This window comes from Neofelis nebulosa, chromosome 10 (assembly GCF_028018385.1).
Source record: "Neofelis nebulosa isolate mNeoNeb1 chromosome 10, mNeoNeb1.pri, whole genome shotgun sequence".
Taxonomy (NCBI): Eukaryota; Metazoa; Chordata; class Mammalia; order Carnivora; family Felidae; genus Neofelis; species Neofelis nebulosa.
The window spans coordinates 88,346,868-88,365,622 of NC_080791.1; the positions used below are offsets into that span (position 1 = coordinate 88,346,868).

An 18,755-nucleotide genomic window follows, 5' to 3' on the forward strand; every position below is an offset into this window, starting at 1 on the left:
CCTGTGGAGGCTCACGATACACAAATGTAACCCAGCCATTCACTTCAAGAGCAACATCCTCTGCGTCACTTCTTCTGACCAGAAGTAGAACATGGCGAGCACCGCACGAAACTGAGAACACAACAAATGCCGTTGCCCAGAGGCAGTGACGGTGAGGAGGACAGCAAGCGGCACACGCCTGGTGGCTGCTGGGCGCCAGGCACGAGGCTGAGTGCTTGGTTTTGCATCGTCTCATTTGATCCTCATAACCACCATGACAGGTAGGTTCTAGGATTGTCTCCATTTTGCAGGTGGTAAAACTGAGGCTCAGAAAGGTTAAATAATGAGCTGTATGATCTGGGCGAGTGGGTCACGGAGTTAGTGTTAGGCATCCTCTCAGATGCCTCTCTTGGTCCTATTCTTCTCGAAGGATACTCCCTTCAAAGCCATCTTCCTCCAGGATCCCACTGAGGGTTCTCTTAGGCTCAGTCCTCTCGGCAAAGGACACAGAAGGGCCACAGGCCATGTGAAACACTAAAAATCTTAACCTCTTGGGTAAGCTCCCAGTTCTAAGGAATCACAGGTTCTGGCAGCAGTAGCTCGGCTGGGGTGGCAGCTCTCCAGGTGGATACCAGGGGGCCAGCTTGAGGGAAAATGCTTCTGGAAAGCACTCACCTCCAATGGTCAAAGGAACAAGCAGTGCCTGAAAGAAAGTGGGCTCAGAAGGGCTTTTAATTCAAACAAACAGCCTCTGACTTATGACGCGGGGCCTATCAACCAGCCCAGGAAGGAAGAAGAGCCTTGGAGAACGGCGGAACTCAAGTTCAAGTACTGCTACGCACTGGTAGGAGCAGCGGTAGAGACGGCAGCAATGGTACCCACGAAGCCTCTTTCCTCTTCTACCACCTAGAAAATGGCAACCATATCTACCTCTGAAGGGTGCAGTGTGACTCCGATGAGGACATGCACGGGAATCCTCGTAGCACATGTATGTTCTTACTGCCTGTCAAGCATTCTGCGAAGCGTTTGATACCTATTTCTTCATTTTGTTCGATTCTTACAAAATCCCTACAAGGTATCTTTTGAACCACCATTTCACTGACGTGGAAACCACTTCAGAGAGGCTAAGTGACTTGGCCCAGGCCACGCAGCTCAGAAATCATAAAACCTGACCTAGTGTCAAGGGTCCAGAGGTTAGAGCCACAAGCATCAAGGGCCTTAATCTCCACATCCATGAATCTTCTTGTTTCTGCAAACAGAGGGCTTTAGAGAGGCTAGAAAATGGTTAAAACTTTGAGGCCAGTGAAAACCCAGAGAGCCGGCCCCAAGTGACCATCTGATGACCTACTCTGATGGCCACATGTCCCACACGATTGTCTGTGATGATGGAGAGGCCTATATCTGCACTATCCGATATGGTGGCCACCAGCCTCATGTGACGAGTGGCCACTAGCAATGTGCCTTGTGTGACTGAGGAAATGATTCTTTAACCTCATTGAATTTTTACTAAATTTCCACTTAAATAGCCTCACATGGCTGGTGGCTGTGTATCAAACGATACACACAGCCCAGGCCTCCCGGGCATGACACGATGAAGGCGGTAAGAACACTCACACTTCCACAGCGGGCCTTAGTGCGAATGAATAAAATAAAATAAATTCTTCTCGCCCCAGAGCAAACACCATCACTATGATCTGGGAACTTTTGCAGCTGGAAGACAGAAATGGCTGATTCCAAACAAATGGCCTCGCCTCATTTGTTTTTCACCCTTTTAAAAGAAAAAAAAAATTAAATGTGTCGTCCCTCACCCCCATTAAATTACTTAGGAAAGGTTGTCACTTTTTTCTGGCGACAAACTCCTTGGATTTACAATGACATAAGGGCTAAAATATGGTAGAAAGGAAAAGCCAGAAGAATAAACAAGAAGAGGCCCAGCACTCTCTAAGGTGTCATAAATCAAGAGGAAATCGACTCAGGGAGCTAAAAGCTTCCAAACATTCTTCCTCTTGAACTATTTTAAGCAAGCAACACACACAATCTCTTGGAGGTGATTTCATTCACAGCAACACAGGAGAAGCAAGGAGCTTGGCAGGATAGTTCTTTCAACATGGAGAGAAACAAATACCCACACCTCAGCCCTCGGGCCTGTCGGGTCAGCCACCCCTCGAAGCGAGGTTACTGTTTCAAGGCACCGACGTGACTCAGTTGTCCAGGAGCAGCGAGGGTTTCCCTGGCCTGGCTCCAATTCCTCTGGCCCTCTTCGACCAACCCATTCATTTCTTTGTGCCTCATCCCCACCCAGGCCACTCCTGAGGAGTGAAGGAGCAGGGCGAGTGGGGACTCTGGAGCCCCACAGACCTAGGTTTGCATCCTGCTGTGTCGTTTACCCGCTATGCCACTTGGACTTCTCTGAGCCTCGCTTTCTTCTACTGTAAAATGCGGATAAGAAGACACATACTTCATTGGGTGATTCTAAGAATTACATGGTGGAACACACGTGGAGCACATGGCCTAGGGCCTGCTACTTTGGAAAGGCTCCGCGTACGGTAGGTGTGTGTTGGGGGTCAGAGTTGAGAATTCAGTGTCTTAGCTTCTCTGGCTAGGAAGGGACCACGGTGTGACTGGATGAGGGGCCTGGAGGAAGGCTGCCTGGGTTTGATTATAGTCTCCACCTCTTATTAGCTGCATGACCTTGAGCAAGCGCCTTAACCTCTCTGCACCTCAGTTTCCTCCTCTCAAAGGTGGAATAAAATAGTACCCACCTCATTTACCAATGCGATAAATAACTTTATTACAGTGTGCCATTACCATTCTAGATCTGACTCTGCCCTTTTCATGCAACCCTAACAATTTAAGCTTCTCGTGGGTGTTCTCTGGTGATCCTTCCAGATGAGTGAGCCAAAGCAGCATAGCTGTGAAGTGAAGGGAAATCACCGTCTTGGGTGGGGCAGAAATGAGCACTCCAGAACAATGATTCTTTTACCACTGGTAATAGCTAATGTCTGAGTGCTCACTGAGCACCAGACTTCCCGGGAACTCTACCCACATGGTCTGGGCCCCACTCCAGGCCACTCATATCAGAATTCCTGAAGGTGGGGCCTTAAGATACACACATACACAGGTGTGTGCATATTTAAAGCTCCACAGTTGATTCTAATGTGAATTCCGGGTCAAAGAGCCACTGAAACAACCTTATGAGACAGGAATGATGGTAAATACCCATTAAACAGGAGAAGAAAACTGAGGCTCAGAGACCAGGTAACTAACTAGCTGGCAGTCAGGCAGTGGTGACTCTTTGATGTTCCACCTCTCAGCCACCCCGTGTTGGCATGTCCCTCCTGAGGAGCGGGAGGTCACGCTATCTAACAGACACTTGGCCACTCCCGATGCCTTTCTGAAACTGCCCCAGGGACCCCTTTGCCTTTTCAGAGCACCCAAAAAGCTTCTCTCTCCGGCTAAATGTCTGACCCAGATTTGACCTCCATGAATCCAAAGCTGCCTGAAATGGAGTCTCACTTTCCAAGGACTGAGGGATACATACACACAGAGCAATCCACAGAACAACTGGACCTAATTAAACAGATCTCATGTTAATGACAGGAAACCAAAGACTTGATGGTCTTCATTAAAGGCTGCTGGCTGCCTGTGAAGAAGCTAGAAAGCAAATTTCAGGGGGCTCTTAAGGCTATCAACCAAGGAATTATATAAGACCAAAAATAAATCTCTACTGCCTGAGGCCCTATCTGACCTTGCTGGACTGTGTCTACTGCAGGTCAGACGAAGAAGGGCAATGTTTCAATCCATCATATGATTAAGGGCATTCAAGGCGATCTGGAGGCCAACCTCCTACTTGATATCTCTATATAAAAATGCGAGACAAGCAACCAAACTCACACTCAGATCTTTGGCTCATTCCGGCTTCTTCCACACACAGCTGTTCTCATTCTAAGCAATGGCCACTCCCTTCTTTAAAGTGCTTGGACCATAAACCTTGGTGTCATACCGATTCCTCGCTCATACCTCACACATCTAAGCGGTTGATATAACATCCCATTGGCTCTAACTTCAAAATACACCCATAACCTTCTCTGCTGACACCCAGTCCAAGCCACCACCCTCTCTCGCCTGGACTACTGCAAGAGCCTCCCAAGTAGCCATACTGCTTCCATTCCATACTTGACGCGTCAGTCCCTTTCCAACATGGCCGAGGGGGTGATCGCGTTAAAATACAAATCGGATGGTGCCATTTCTGCGCATAAGTCCCTCCAGTGGCTCCAAGCAGACTCCGGATGAAAAGTCGAGGTGCCACACAATGGCCTACAAGGCCTTACCTGACTAAGCACCCCTCTACTTGCTCTCCAACTGCATCTACTCCCCTACCCTCACCCCATCCCAGCCACACTGGTTTCCTGGAACCCACCAGGCACTTGCCCTGATTCTTCCAGAATGCCTCACTCTTCTCTTCTCCTCATTGACCAGGCCTGCACCCTCTCCTCCCCCAAGCCTCTTATATTCACGCTCTCTGTCACCAGACCTGGAATCGTGCCCAGTGTACACAGTAAGTCTTCAATAACTATTTGTTGGATGAAAAAGTGGATATACCCCGATCTTAACTCTTAGCCTCTCCTGTGCTCCAAACCCCCAGACCCTGCCACTGCGACCACCATCTGTCTCCTCAAAGAGCAACACGGTAGAAGACACACAGGCCTCTCCTTGGATACTTTACAAGCACACTGGACAGGTGGGGCTCAACTGCGATACCTTTTCAGAGGCAGCTCCACCACGGAGCCCTGTCATACGGCTACTGAATTGGGTCCCAGCCTAATGCTGGCCTGCCTGGCTTGTCCCTGGGCAGATTAGATCCAGAAGAACAGCTGCAAGCAACTTGCTTCCAAAGCGTGTCCTCGTGTACAACTTGACTTACCCAGCTGCTGAGATGGGTTAGAGACGCTGTACTCGGCCCCTGGTTTTCACAGAAGCCACTTTTTTGGCTGTATGTTCTGCCTGTTACAGAACACTTCATTTCCAACTTGGGGATCCGCATGGTGGATGGGCTGGTGGGGAAGAGGAGGGATAAGCCACCCCATTCACAGAGCCTCTCCCAGTGACCTTCCCAAGCCCTGCGCAAACTTTGTGACCGCGGGCTACAGACCGGGGTTCAGAACCCGCACACCTTGGAATGCTGAACTCCACGTCTCAGTGCTCAGAGTCCCTGGCAGCCTGTCATCCCACTTACTCTTACTTTCCCTCCTCTTTGAAAAACCGGGCCTGCCAACTGCAACAAACAGCATTTAAAAATATCTTGCTGGATTATACAGCCCTGCCTTCTAAATTCCTCACAATGCCTGTCTCTGTCCCACATAGTATAAAGAAGGGTGTAGCATATTTAATTTTTTTTTTTTCTAGCTGCTCCCCTGCTATAAATACCCAAGTCTGGGGAGGCGGGCTTCCAACACCGGCTGCATGAAGACACCTCGGGGCCAGTCTCACCACAGTGCCGGCTGCGAAGGCCCGGACACAGCTGTTGAACGGTGAAGTGTTAGGTCGGCCAGGAGGAGACAGAACTCATCCTTCTGATAAAAGAGGGGGGAATAAAAACTCTAATACGGTAATTACAGCTAATCCCAATATGGAAAAGGCTGGTGTGTGTAGTCCTACGACCCAGCCAGGTCTTCAGAGCCCACGTCCAGCTCCATCCAGGGCTGTTTCTTTCCCAAGGATACTAATCACAGGGCTCGACCTTAGGAAAGTGATTCCACAGTGTCTTTGTGGGGTCTAGGAACATTATCAGAGACAGAAGGGCCCTTGAAGAATCCAGCCCAACCTCTTCACACCACAGATAAAGCAACAGAGAGCCAAGAAGACAGAGTGATTCACTCCAGGTCATGGAGGGGCCATGCTCCAACACAGAATTTTCTGGATCCAAAACCCTCTGCTCTCTGAACCAGACTGTCCTAGCTGCCTGCACACATACACTTGCTCGGTGCATGAGCTTCAGCTTGTTTATTAACTGCTCTCCTCATAGAAAATACTGATTTTAATATTTTAAAAGAGAAGACTAAAAAAATACTTAATTTTTAACCAAAACTTGGCCTCAGTTTTAGGGATGATTTTCATTCACTGAAAGGCCTATTTCACCCTCTTTGGGGTCCAATGTAGTCTCTCCCCACCCTAATCTGGTCTCTCTGGTACGTCCAAGTTCAGTTTCCCTATTTAATTTTTCCATCATGGGCCTGAACCAACCCCTGCCTCAACTTCTGGAGAACAACGGACCCCAAATATATATATTTCACTCACGAGAGCTTTTTCAAGTGACAAGAAAATTCCTTCACTGGGGTCAGGAAAAGGACTAACAGCAGAGTTATTAGCTAGGCCATTGATGATCTATCACATTTTATTATTGTCAGCAGAATTCAGCTGGACCCTAGGGAGTTCAATCCAGATGGCACTGAGCTATACAGTGGTTCCACATTATCAAACATTTAACGAGACAGAAATCTTTATTATCAATGCTCTGGAAACACCTTCACCGAGAATTGGGAAGCGACGAAACCTCTCTGAGAATTGACCTATTTTCCCAAATGACAAACTCTAAACTGGAAATTGAACATATCCGGTTGGACTCATAACCAAAGAAAGTTCTGGGATCCTAATATCTTATCCTGTTTTATGTCCCTCTCTACCTCCAGGTTGGAGAATCCTGCCTTGGCAAGAGTCAATCGAAAGGCCTCATTTAACGAGTTTGTCAGCCCTGACCTTCATTTGGGACTGGGATTGCTTTGGCCTGAGATGCTCCGTTCGGGGGCCTAGAAGAAATGCTGAGTCTGGAGCCAAGTCGAATGGGAGCAGAGGGCTGATCGAAGCCTTCTTCTTCATGTCCCCTCAACCCAAGTCTGCTCCCCTCCAGTCCTGTTTCATTACTTGCACCGCTAGGACAACGGACGGGGGCCTGTTTGAGGCCAAGCTTTCAATCAACAAGAGGGGTGATGGGAGGTCTGGGGCTGTGGTTAAGATGCAGCCCTGGGGAGCAGACACACTCGATTTCTGAATTATAAAATTGAGTATTGGAAAAGCTCTCTTTCTGCACTCTGGCAGGCTTCTTAACATCTGGATAAAAGATGTGGGAAAGTTGTCCTTTTCCACTGTGTTATCTGCCCTGCTCTCCTTGTTATGCATCTGAATCTTCCAGCCAAACAGTGTTGCCTGCTGTTCTCCAACACACACACTTTGGCTTCCAGGTCTTTGAGCACATCGATCCCTCCGTCTGGAAGCCCCTGCACTCTCTGCACCCCCTTCTGCTCCCTGTCGCAGCCCCACATGCCCAAGTCCCACTGGCCTGCATGCCACATCCTCCGCAAAGCAGCCCAGCCTCCCTCCCACCCAGCCAGCCAGGCCTCATCTTTCCCCTTTGAACTCCCTAGTCACCAAAAGCTTCCAGGTCCCCTTCTACAGGGTGGACATCCCATCTACCTCACAGGAGAGCTTGGGAGCAGGAAGGCAAGCAGCTCATGGAAAGCACCCACGTCGGGCAGTGGCACGCAGGAAGCGGAGGCCGTCAGCACCACCCTTGTTAATGGAACACAGGGATCCCAGACTTCCTTGTAAGGATCCGTGTGTGTGCTTTGCTTTCCCGACTAGACTTTAAACTCCTTGACAGGCGAAGGGCGTCTGGGTCGCTCAGCTGGTTAAGTTTCTGACTGCGGCTCAGGTCACGATCTCACGATTGCTGAGTTTGAGCCCCGCATCGGGCTCTGTACTGACAGCTCGGAGCCTGAAACCTGCTTCAGATTCTGTGTGTCCTCCCTCTGCCCCTCGCCACTCGTGCTCTGTCTCTGTCTCTCAAAAACAAACATTAAGTAAATAAATACACTCCTTGACAGGCAAGATCAATCCTTGTCTTCCTCCAATCTGTCTCCCTTGCCTCGTACGGAGCTGGCGCTCGGTGAGCAGTCGGTTAATGAAGCCGGCGTGGCATTTCTTAGGCTTTACTTGGGCTGCATTCCTTAAGCTTCTCCTCCCAACTCGGCATGCAGCTCCAGACATGCCGCCAAAGCTGCAAAACCATTTAGGCCTTTTTTTAAAACAAGCAAGAAGACCACAAAGTATGTTTACATGACAGGCCAGCAAAACACAAAACACCTGCTGTCCTGTGGCTCGGGACTCGGCAGCTGCAACAAGCGGGGTCCGATATCCACAGTGGAAATGCTCCCTGGGGCCCGGAGCTCTGAGCGTGCAATGCCGCTGTCATCTGGGCAGGGGCAGGCAGCAGCCCAGGGAGGCGAGTCTGATCTCACTGCCCACTGCCAGCCCGCTTCATCTTGGGGACGATAGAGCCATAAATGAGCGGGTGCAAGGGTGTTTTTTCCAGGTTCCAGGACTTCCTCCTACCTATTAGTCACCAAGGAAAGCCTTGTGACTAATACTTGTCACCCTGGGATCTGGGTCATGATCTTCCCCTGCACTAGATAGAGTCTCCCACTATGGCAAAAGCAAACATGACCAGCACAAGTCTGCAAAAATACAGCAATAATTAGAATTAATATCTCATGTGCCAGAATACAAAGTTCCTTCCAGACGCTTTTATTAAATCCTCACAACCATCCTAGGAGTTGGGTACTCTTTTCAGTCCTGTTATAGAGCAGTGTTTCTCGTCAGTGGTTAATTCTGTCCCCCAGGGGACATCTGGCAATGTCTGGAGACGAAACTGGTTGTCACGGCTGGCAGCAGAGGGAGTGGGGGATTGCGCAGGACTGCCCCACAAGAAAAACCAGCCGGTCCGAAATGTCAACAGTGATAAGGTCTGAGAAATCCTATTACAGAGAAAGAAGCAAAGGCACAGAAGTTAACCTGCCCAGGGTCACACAGCTCACAAGCGAGGGCACCAGGAGTGATACCCAGGCAGTCCGACCCTGTGCTATGCCCTTAACGCTAAACCCAGCGGCCCTGCCATCCCAGGAACACGGACAATGCACCGGGTGTACTGGCCCCTCACTTAGAGTAGATAAATGGAGAGCTGGAGCAGCTTACTCGAGGCAAAGCAATTTGGGACCCAACTCAAAGCCAAAGCATTTCAGGGCTTGCTATGCAGACTGCTTCTCTCCTTGGGCTCCCCGCATTGAGACTTCACCCTGTGAAGATTCCACCGTAGTAGATTCTGAGGAGGAAATTTCTGAGGAAATCAAAAGGCTTTTCTGCCAACTCCAGAGCCAGTAAGTGAGTTGAGCTCTCAGAGACCAGTGGCCTAAACACAGGGTCCCTTAGGGTGCTTTCCTACTGTGTTTCTGTTTCCTCCTTCCCTGAACTGACTCACCGTCCGTCAAAGTTTTGCAGTAGAGACTACAGCCTTTCCATTCAATTGGGTTTATTGATCACTAAGCAGCTGACACTTGTAAGGCCCTCCCTGGGCAGGAGGGCTCCCTGCCTCCTCGATACCCCCCGGCCCGGTCCAGGAGCAGCAGTGATGGCTGAAGATCGATGGCACCTGAAGAGCACATTCTGGGACAGCTGGCAAGCTGCATTTAAACAGAATCACACCGCATCCTTTGTTGGAAGATCCATGCCCGGACCTTGATGCCTGGTCTTCAACACTGGTTATGAAGATTCACTGGCCTAACATATTTAAAGTACCTGGACACAGCAGGCTGTTAACAGACAAAATCTATAATAAATACTGCTGTGGCTGTGAATTTGACCCTCACTGCCATTAGAAGAGGGCCAAATACTGACCTGTTCCTTACTACCTTTATTTCTGTAATTCTCCACAGGAAAAGCACAGACCTGAGGCTTCAGCAATATGGGGCTTGGTCCTGGCATGGCTGTGACCTAGCTGTGAATTCTGTGAAAGGGCATCATGTTCAATGGAATTTTATGGGGACCTGGTAAGATCACGGATGAAAAATGTTCAAGGTGCTGTGGAAAGGCCAGGCCTATTATTACATACAGGTGTCGAAGTGTGGAAACAGAGGCCAGAGCATCCACCCACTGTCCTATCTGGCAAAGGACAGACAGTGACAGTGAGGTGGGATAAGGACCAACCTGAAGATTATCAGCAAGGTGTCTCTGGCTTCTTTTGGAACTTAGGTGTCCTTCATGTATCCCAGGAGGGTCTTGGCAGTCCATTGTCTTAATTCCTTCTCAGATTGGAGGCAGGGGTGTGTGAAACTTCTGAGCAAGAGTCATCAACCGAGACTGCCCTCAGGGGCAGCTCTGTGGGCAAGGGAGGGATGGGGTTGCTATTCTTAGGGGAACTGGCTGCCTCTGTCTCTCAACCCAATCCTCCTGTGGATTTATCTGTTGCCCATTAGACTTTTGCTGTGACACCCCCACTCTGGGTATTACACACTGAAGGAATCTCCTATTTACATTTGAAATACAAATAAAATCCCTCCATTTACCTTTACCCGTCACTGCTGGCCTTGGGAACCCTGCCAGAAATTAGGGTATCAAAGGTTGAATGATGCCCCTAAGGCTTGGGTACCCCCAAAACACTGCCTCTATTCATCAAGGACTCAAAATTCTCTGCCATGGTAGAAAAGGGGGAAGGTTCTTCCATAGTGTCCAAGGATTGCATGTTAAATTTCCGGAATTAAACAATTCTGTGTGGCGGAATCAATTATTTGTATGACAAATACTTAGGGAGCACCTGCTACGTGCCAGGCGCTGTGTAAGGCAGAGGGGTGACAACGAGCTCACGGGGAAGCAGGAAACAACCCAAGAATAAGCTCTGGGTGCCGCGGAACCATGAAGGAGAAGTGGCACTTCCAATCGGGGGTGGAGGAATCAGGTAAAACTTTCTGGAAAAAGCAGAACAACTCCACCTTGCTCCTCTACTTAAGGCTGGGTTGCATTTCTCAGGCACTCAAGGGAAAAAAATAAGTTTTCATTTCCAAAGCTTGCTTTGTTTCAGTTTTACCAGCTCCCTTGGCTTCAGTAAAATAGTCAAGGAGAAGGGACACTCCCTCAGACTACCCAGGTGTGGAAACTGATTAAATAGCAACTAGCAGCTCAATTAACCCTTGCCCCTTTGGTTGATTATCTCAGTGAAATCTTACAATCTCCTTGCTAAATGAGTCCTACAGCTAGGAGAACAGCACATCCCCACCGTAGATGCAGCCCTTTTATTCCTTGGCTGAAAATGAGATCGTTGGGACTTGCCTCAGCCGATAGATAACTGAATAATTCAGAAAAGTCCTCACTCACCGTTTTGCCTACAGACTCTTAGACTGCAGTGGTATTGCTACATTGCCTGTACTAATGAAGCGCCAGACAGGCCTTCCTTGACTGTCATTTAAATTAGCTCTGGCCACACTATACCATTATCTTGTCTCTCTCTTTTTTTTTTTTTAATAAAATTTACTGCAATCTGTATTTGTCACTCGTTTATAAGCTTCATGAGAGGAGGACCCTCCTCGCCTCACTCTGCACTTAATCCACAACACTTTTAACAGTACTGGGCACAGGGTCAGTTCTAAGTATTTGCTGAATGAACTGCTACTATTTACTGAGCATGTACTATATGCTAAGATCTTTAAATCTATGATCTCACCCAATCCTCATACCAACCTTATGAGTTAGGTGCTCTTATTACCTCCCCGCCCCCCCCAACCCCCATCCATTTTACAGATGACAACAGTTAAGAAATATGCCTCAGGTCATTCATATAAATAGCAGAGGTGAGCTCCAAACCCTCACTGGGACTCCAAAGTTTGCACTCTTTACCACTGTGACAGAGCTACTATCCTCCTGCACTTCCTGGTTACAGCTTTGGAGTCAGAATGTTCTAAGCAAAATCCTATCATTTAACACAGAGCCTCGGAATTGGAGAGGATTTTCTCAAATGCTCTGGACCCTCATGAAAGCTTCCTAAGACAAAGGGCCAAGAAGAAACCCAGAAGCGAGTCTCAGCATCAAACTCACACACAGGGATATGAAAGAGAGGGCAGGGAGGAGGAAGGCAGTGAATGCAAGAAGCTTCTATTTTCTGCCAGGTCCGTGTTTATAAATACCACTCTATTAAAGTAGTTTCTCTACGTCCTGTAAGGAAGCCATGAAGATATCATCACTTAATGACACTACCCTGGGAACACGGACATCGATACCAAACGAGCAAGTGATATTGAACTACTGCTGCTCTGTGAGGCTGAGATCATGTCATATAAACACTACAGAACTTTTATCATCCATCTTGGGCTGAGCAAAACCATATTTGCCCAGCACTCTGAGTAATGGCCAGGAATAGATGGATTAGGGCCCTTAAATTCCTGGTTGGAAGACATTAAAAGTTTAACAGCTCTATATAGCTGAGTCAAATACATGTGCCCATGCTGTATAATTAGCAGGCACAACAACAATAAAGATATAATTGGAAGGGAAGACCAGCAGGACAAGAATACGAACCGGCACCCTCCTCCCGGGTGTAGCCATTTCTCACTTGGTCTTCAGCTGTGTAAACGGTAACCTTGCTGGCCTTGGGCTTCAGTGTAACAAAGGTTTGGATCGCCCATTCCTTTCTGAAGCAATTTCTGCTTCCCTCTGAAGTCAGCTTTCAGGCATTAGTAATTCATTGCTCCTATACCAAACATACATCCCACTTTGTCTAAAAAGACTTCATAAATCAGCCTAGTTATTGTTTACTGAGGCCAGGTTCTCACCTACAGAAAATGAGCATCCATGTTACTAAGTGGAAGCGAATGGTTGCCTTGCCTGCAAGAGACTTCCCTGGAGACCAGGGAATGCACAGAGGGAGATGCTTGCTCTGAACATCCAGGGAGCTTTGCTGTCAAGTGCAGTCCTGCCATCTTGACCACCGTGGCTTAAGAAGGATTGCTCGGGGGCGCCTGGGTGGCTCAGTCGGTTAAGCGTCCGACTTCAGCCCGGGTCACGATCTCGCAGTCCGTGAGTTCGAGCCCCGCGTCGGGCTCTGGGCTGATGGCTCAGAGCCTGGAGCCTGCTTCCGATTCTGTCTCCCTCTCTCTCTGCCCCTCCCCTGTTCATGCTCTGTCTCTCTCTGTCTCAAAAATAAATAAACGTTAAAAAAAATTTTTTTTTAAAAAGGATTGCTTGGCATGGGAGAAGAGGGTCAATTAGGGAGTCAAAAACCCATCCTGCAAAGAAAATCCCAAGGAGTGATGACCCTAGATAAGAAATGGCCCTTTGGGATAAGCCCTTTAGTGGAAGACACCTGTGTTCTAGCAACTTCTGGCTACTCTGCATCTTCAGGGGACCCTGGAGAGGCAGCTGTTCTTTCTAGCTCCAATTTGCAGTTGGAAAAACTGAGAAGTTCCTCAACCTGCTGGGCACCAGCTGTGTGTGAAGGGCATTTTGGGTTTTGTTTGGCACATACTGTTCCATTTTTGTTCTAGTCTGGTTTATAGGCACAGGGCCTCAGTCTTTTCTCCTAGGGGGCTTTACTTCTTTGAGCTCAGTCTGGGCCTCCCCCTCAGCCCAAAGTACAGGATTCTTCCCCTGGGCTAGGACGGTGGGTGGAAATCCCCCTGCCCTCCACTTCCTCTCCTGGAGCACACATTTGCTGCCACAAACCCAGAGGGCAAAGCACAATTATCAGCTGTGACATCATCAACAGAGATTCTGGGCTGACCTGAACTCTGACCTAAGAGGAGGAAAATTAAAAGGCAAATGCTCTTCTCTTCCAGGCATCTCCTTTGGTGGTGCCAGAATTAAAACCAAAACCAAGGAAGGTCTAAGCAAAGCCATGCTGCTACATACAAACTATCTTCTAGGCCTCTAAATGAGGCCTCAAATGTCAGCTGCCCTCCTTGGTAACTGGACTAATTAAAAACAAAGCTGTTACCTCCTCCCTGATGGCTAAAAGCTTGAACTCTGGAGCCTGCCTAGGCTCAAATTCCAGCTTTGTCACTTAATATCTGTGTAGTCTTGTGCAAACTGCTTAACTGCTGGGTACCTTGGTTTGCCCATCTGTATGATGAGGATAATACTATGAAGTACCTACCTAATAGGGTTGCTAGGGTTTCTTAATCTCTAAAGTGCTAAGAACAGTGACTGAGAATACTGTTAAGTGTGCTCACTTTAAATTTTAGTTATTACGATGTTCAACCACATTTAAAGTTGACTCCCTTTCTCCCTTTTCAGTACCCACCTGGCCTCTTCTGCTGACTACTTGTTTGCCACTGAAAGCTGTCCCAAAAATGGCCTTCTGATCCGACTGCATGGATGTCTAGCCACTGTACCATTCTAAATAATTTATGGTTTGCTGACTTCTGAAACTGGAGTCTGGTAGGCAGTTTGCTGTTAAATGTATGTCACACCCTAACCTTACCAGGGAGAAGGTCAAGTGCTTCCCTTCCACCCTTTGCACTGAAGTCTTGTCCTCCTTCAGAGAAATGCAACTACTGAGTGGTTCCTTCTTCATCACGCAGCTGCCCACCCCCCACACCTCTTCCCCATAAGCAAGTTTGTTGGATCATCATCTCTTTCAGGAAAGCCCATAAGGCTGCGCATTTAGTACAACACAGAGTTTTAATCAATTGCTCACTCGGTTGGTGACAGCTTAGAAATTCAGGCCCTAGGAGCCAAGTATGTGGTTCTCTTTCCAGAAAGGGGATTCAGCAGTCAATTTCCATTGTCTTGGGCACATACAGGTAAGAACCCACCACTACTTCTCCACCTTCCAGGAGAAGGCCTGAAGTGCACCCTTCAACCGAGCAAAGCCCAAGGCAGCTGCACCCGATCCTGGTCCTCCTGCTCCCTTCCTCCCCTCTCACTTATCCCAAACTCAGGTCTTAGAGTTTGGATCCTCTGGCTGCTGCTATTGGGCTATAGGGTCAGAACCACAGTCCATCTGCCCTGCTGTTGGGGAAAGACCACTAGCGACCCAGTTAAGCAAGGCAAAGAGAAGCAGGGCAGTAACCTTCGTGTCAAGTGAAGTTAAGGAATGGCTTGGTCAAGAGCCTCAATCAGTGAACAGCATCCAGATAGTGACAACAATACGAAGAACACAATGTTCTTCAACCTCAACTTTATCCTCCAAAAGACAGGCATCAGAAGAACTATCTTTGGCAAGAGCCATTTAATGGACTCCACCCTCAGAACAAACGCTTTCTCCCAGATCCTGGCACACTCAACCAGCTTCGCCCTTGGTAGCCCAGGGCGGGATTTCTCTCCCATCCGTCCATGGCCGAGACCCGCACACTTACCATTGGCGTTCTTGCCACAGATGAGATGTTCATAGGGCTGCAGGACGCCCCAGAGCTCCGCGTCGTTGTTGATGACCATCTCCAGGGCCTCGGCGGACACCTCCCCGGCCCCAGCCCCTCCACCGTCGGGACTCTGGCTGGCCAGCACCCTGGCCCGAATCTCCTCTACCAGGTTCTCCATGCAGGCGGTGAGCGAGATGGCCGCGTACTCGTGGATGCGCACGGAGATGCGGGTGTCCACCATCCAGCGGAAGAAGCGGCCCACGGAGAAGGTGAGGCCACAGCGCGCGGACTTGCCCCGGCGCAGCCCGTCCCCGGCGCTCATACTATACAGTGACAGCGCCTTGACCGCAGCCAGCGCGCAGCTCTCGGCCAGCGCCCAGCTGTGCACCAGGCGCACGGCGCTCTGCACCTCGAAGCGGGTGCACTTGGCGTGCAGCACGCTCAGGCGCTGCGCCTCGCGGGCCACTCGGATGAGCGCCCTGCGGAGCAGCCCAGCCAGGCGTCGCACCGCCTCGGCGGAGAACAGGGGCAGCCGCCGGCCGCCGGCGCCTTTGCGAAGCACCCGGGCCACGTCTCCCTCCGTCCAGGGAAACTCCTCCAGCTCGGGGAGGCGCGGGCAGCGCGAGAAGAGGTCCGCCACTTCGGGGTCCTCGGGCAGCACCGTGTTCACCGTGTCCCAGCTGTTGTGGCGGCTGTTCATGGAGCCGGAGTAGCACCACCAGGCCGCCCCGCGGTGCTGCTGCGCCGAAGAGTTGAGCGCCTGCGAGTTGGACTTGGAGGACGAGAGGCTGAGTGAGCGGCACGAGTCCCCGGCCCCATACCCGGAGTCCAAGGTCAAGTCCTCCAACGTCTTCAGAGTGGAGCTATACGTCCCGGCCATGGGGAGCCTGCCGGTCGCGGCCTCGCCGAGCAAGGGGCGATCACAACTCCATGCTTCCTTTCCCAAGTGGGCAGAAACAGACTCTAGGCTCTCCGGGACGCCCTCCTTCCTCTCGGCGTCCACATCGTCCGCCCGGAGGCCGGGGGGAAGGTGGGAGAGATTCTCGGCGGCCGGGGCCCCACGCGCCCGGCGTCCGAAGCGAAGCTGTCACTGGAACGGTCCCCGCCGCTCCTCCTCGGCACTCCCCCTGGCCCACCTCAGCTTCCCGCCGGCAGAGCGTCTGTCCTCCGCAGAGAAGGAATCCCGAGCGAACAGGGCGGCGGCAGAAGGAGGCGGCGGCTCGCGGCGCCGCGCGAGTCCAGGACCAGCCGGCGAGAAAGCGCTCGGCAAACTTCTGCGCGGCGCGGGCGGCCCGCACAGCTGGGTACCCGGCCGCCGCCGGCATGCAAATAACCCGGGGCGCCTCACCAATCATCGTCCGCGACGGGCATGAGCTGCACCAATGATCTCCTCGAGGGGCGGTCACTATGCAGATTTCACTGGGCTGCGGGTGAAACCCCGCGGCGGCGGAGGCGGGGCTGGAGGCCCAGGGTCGGGTGAAGCCGCTGGGATGAAGGTGGAGGAGGGGGAAGGGAGAGTCGGCGTGCGGCGGAGCGCGCTGGGAGGTGGGAGCAGAGACCGGGAAAGGAGGGGTCGAAGCGTTAGGCTCGGGAGCTGACGATTTAAAGAAAAATTTAAAGGAAAACCCCCTGTGAGCAGCCCCCCGCCCGCCGTCCAGGCTTTGGGCGTTCGCAGCTCCTTTTCAAGCCCTCTGCAGCCTACCACCAAGGCTGACTTATCAAGTGTGGGTCTGGAGGTGGGAGGAGTGGGGGAGGGGGCACAAACCAGGCACCCCACCTCCCTCTGGGACTTTCTGGCAAGCCTCTCCCGTTTTTCTAGATGAATGAAACTCCCCTTGTGTTTAGAGGGAGGAGGGACGCCCCTTCTTGCTTCTCCCGAATCCGTCTGGTTTTCTTTACGTTGCCATCCAGGTTGCAAACGGAGCAGATCTGATGAATAGACTGGCTCCAGGAGGCCTGTGATCCCCTCTCTCCCCACCACTTGAACTTACGTAGTTTTCTGAGTATTACTCGGGGGAGAGGGTCCTAATTTGTGTCAGATTCTCAAAAGGGCCCGTGACTTCCCTGTTACAGCTGTACAGTACTGCTCGCTGTCAGGTGGATCCTTTCTGTCTGAAGTGCGAATGTCCCAGCGGGTGTGTGAAGGTGAGACATTTACCGAGTTTTGGCCTGCGCTCCGAACAGCTGGCTGCATGCACCACCTCCTAATGGTGTACCAGTGGGCAAGCCCCCTGCCCCCTTGGGACTTGGTTCCCCACTCCCCACCCCCCGGGGGGAAATGAGTGCTGTCCTCCAAAGCGGCGCCGTTGTAAACCTGTTTCAGGGCTGTTTGTAAACCTGTTTCAGGGCCTGTGTCCAGAAGCGGTCAGTGGGAGCTCGATTCGTTTCCAGCAGCGCCACGCCCAGTCCACTCCGTCCGGCTGCTGTCCTGCAACTGTTCGCACACACGTGCTCGAATGTGCATATGCCCCCTCCAGTGGAACCGCAAAGTCAAGGAGGAGATTGTGCACGCGTTGCCCCCCAAGTCAGCTTCCCGTGCTCCTGAATGGCTCCTTTGTGCTCTATCTTATACAGTTCCAACCTGAGGCCGTGAGGTGGATACGAATTAGAAATATCTGGTTTGTCTCTTTCCTTCTGAGATTAATGGCCCTTCCCCTGTGAAACTCCTTTTTTCTTTAGCAGTTTGCCTTAATTTGGCCTTTCTGCGGTCTTTATTTATGCAATATCGCCGCCTCATGGTCAGAAGTGGAAACCGAGTCCAGGATGAAAGTGATACGGGACCCAAGTTCACAGAGATCAAGTTAACAGAGGACACAAGATGTGACTACATCTCATAGAAGTGACATAAGAAGTGAAAAGTAGGTATTGAGGTTCAACTTGCCAAAAATTCGAAAACAAATATGATGCAATTTAAAACTTAGTAAGGGAAACATAATTTTAAAGCAAATGTCGCCCTCTAATGGACTTTTAGAAGAAATTCCCCACAAGTTTGGGGGTTTTTTTCTTTTTGTTGTGTGCATACTTAATAAGCAGAGAAAATTTCTTTTTTAAATGTTTAATTTTTAAATGTTTATTTTGAGAGAGCGAGAGACAGAGAGCGGGCGGGTAAGGGGCAGGGAGAGAGGGAGACACAGAATCCGAAGCAGGCTCTAGGCTCAGTACAGAGCCTGTGGCTGGGCTGGGACCCACCAACCATGAGATCATGACCGGAGCCAAAGTCAGAGGCTTAACCCAACTGAGCCACCCAGGCTCCCCAGCAGAGAAAATTTCTGAACTGGAAATTTACAACAGGGAATTTACTGAATGGAAAAGTTATCTGGGAAAGAGCCAATGGCATTTATCTTATATTTAAGTGACTTGATGGCATAGAAGTGTAAATATAATCAAACAGGCTACAGCCAAATTTAAGAATATTGTGTATATTAAACTACACTGCAAGGATTTGTTCCACAAAATTCAGCCCTGGAAAATAATACTGGAAAAACAACTGAGTTTCATTAATAAATTACAAGGAGAGAAAGAGATGGATAGGAAACCTATACACTAAAAAGGACTTAAGCCATATTGACTAATTAGCCATAATGTGTGGAATGTATTTGG

The 18,755-nt window shown here is 50.2% G+C and overlaps 1 protein-coding gene across 1 annotated transcript in view; it reads right to left on the minus strand.

Moving 5' to 3' along the window:
• ABTB2 (ankyrin repeat and BTB domain containing 2) overlaps positions 1-16,454 on the minus strand; it is a 175,331-nt gene extending 158,877 nt beyond the window's left edge. Inside the window, exon 1 of the mRNA XM_058688603.1 lies at positions 15,153-16,454. Within this exon, the coding sequence (XP_058544586.1) occupies positions 15,153-16,035 (883 nt within the window). The 5' untranslated portion in view covers positions 16,036-16,454. The remainder of the gene's footprint in view (positions 1-15,152) is intronic.
• Positions 16,455-18,755: the final 2,301 nt, after the last annotated feature.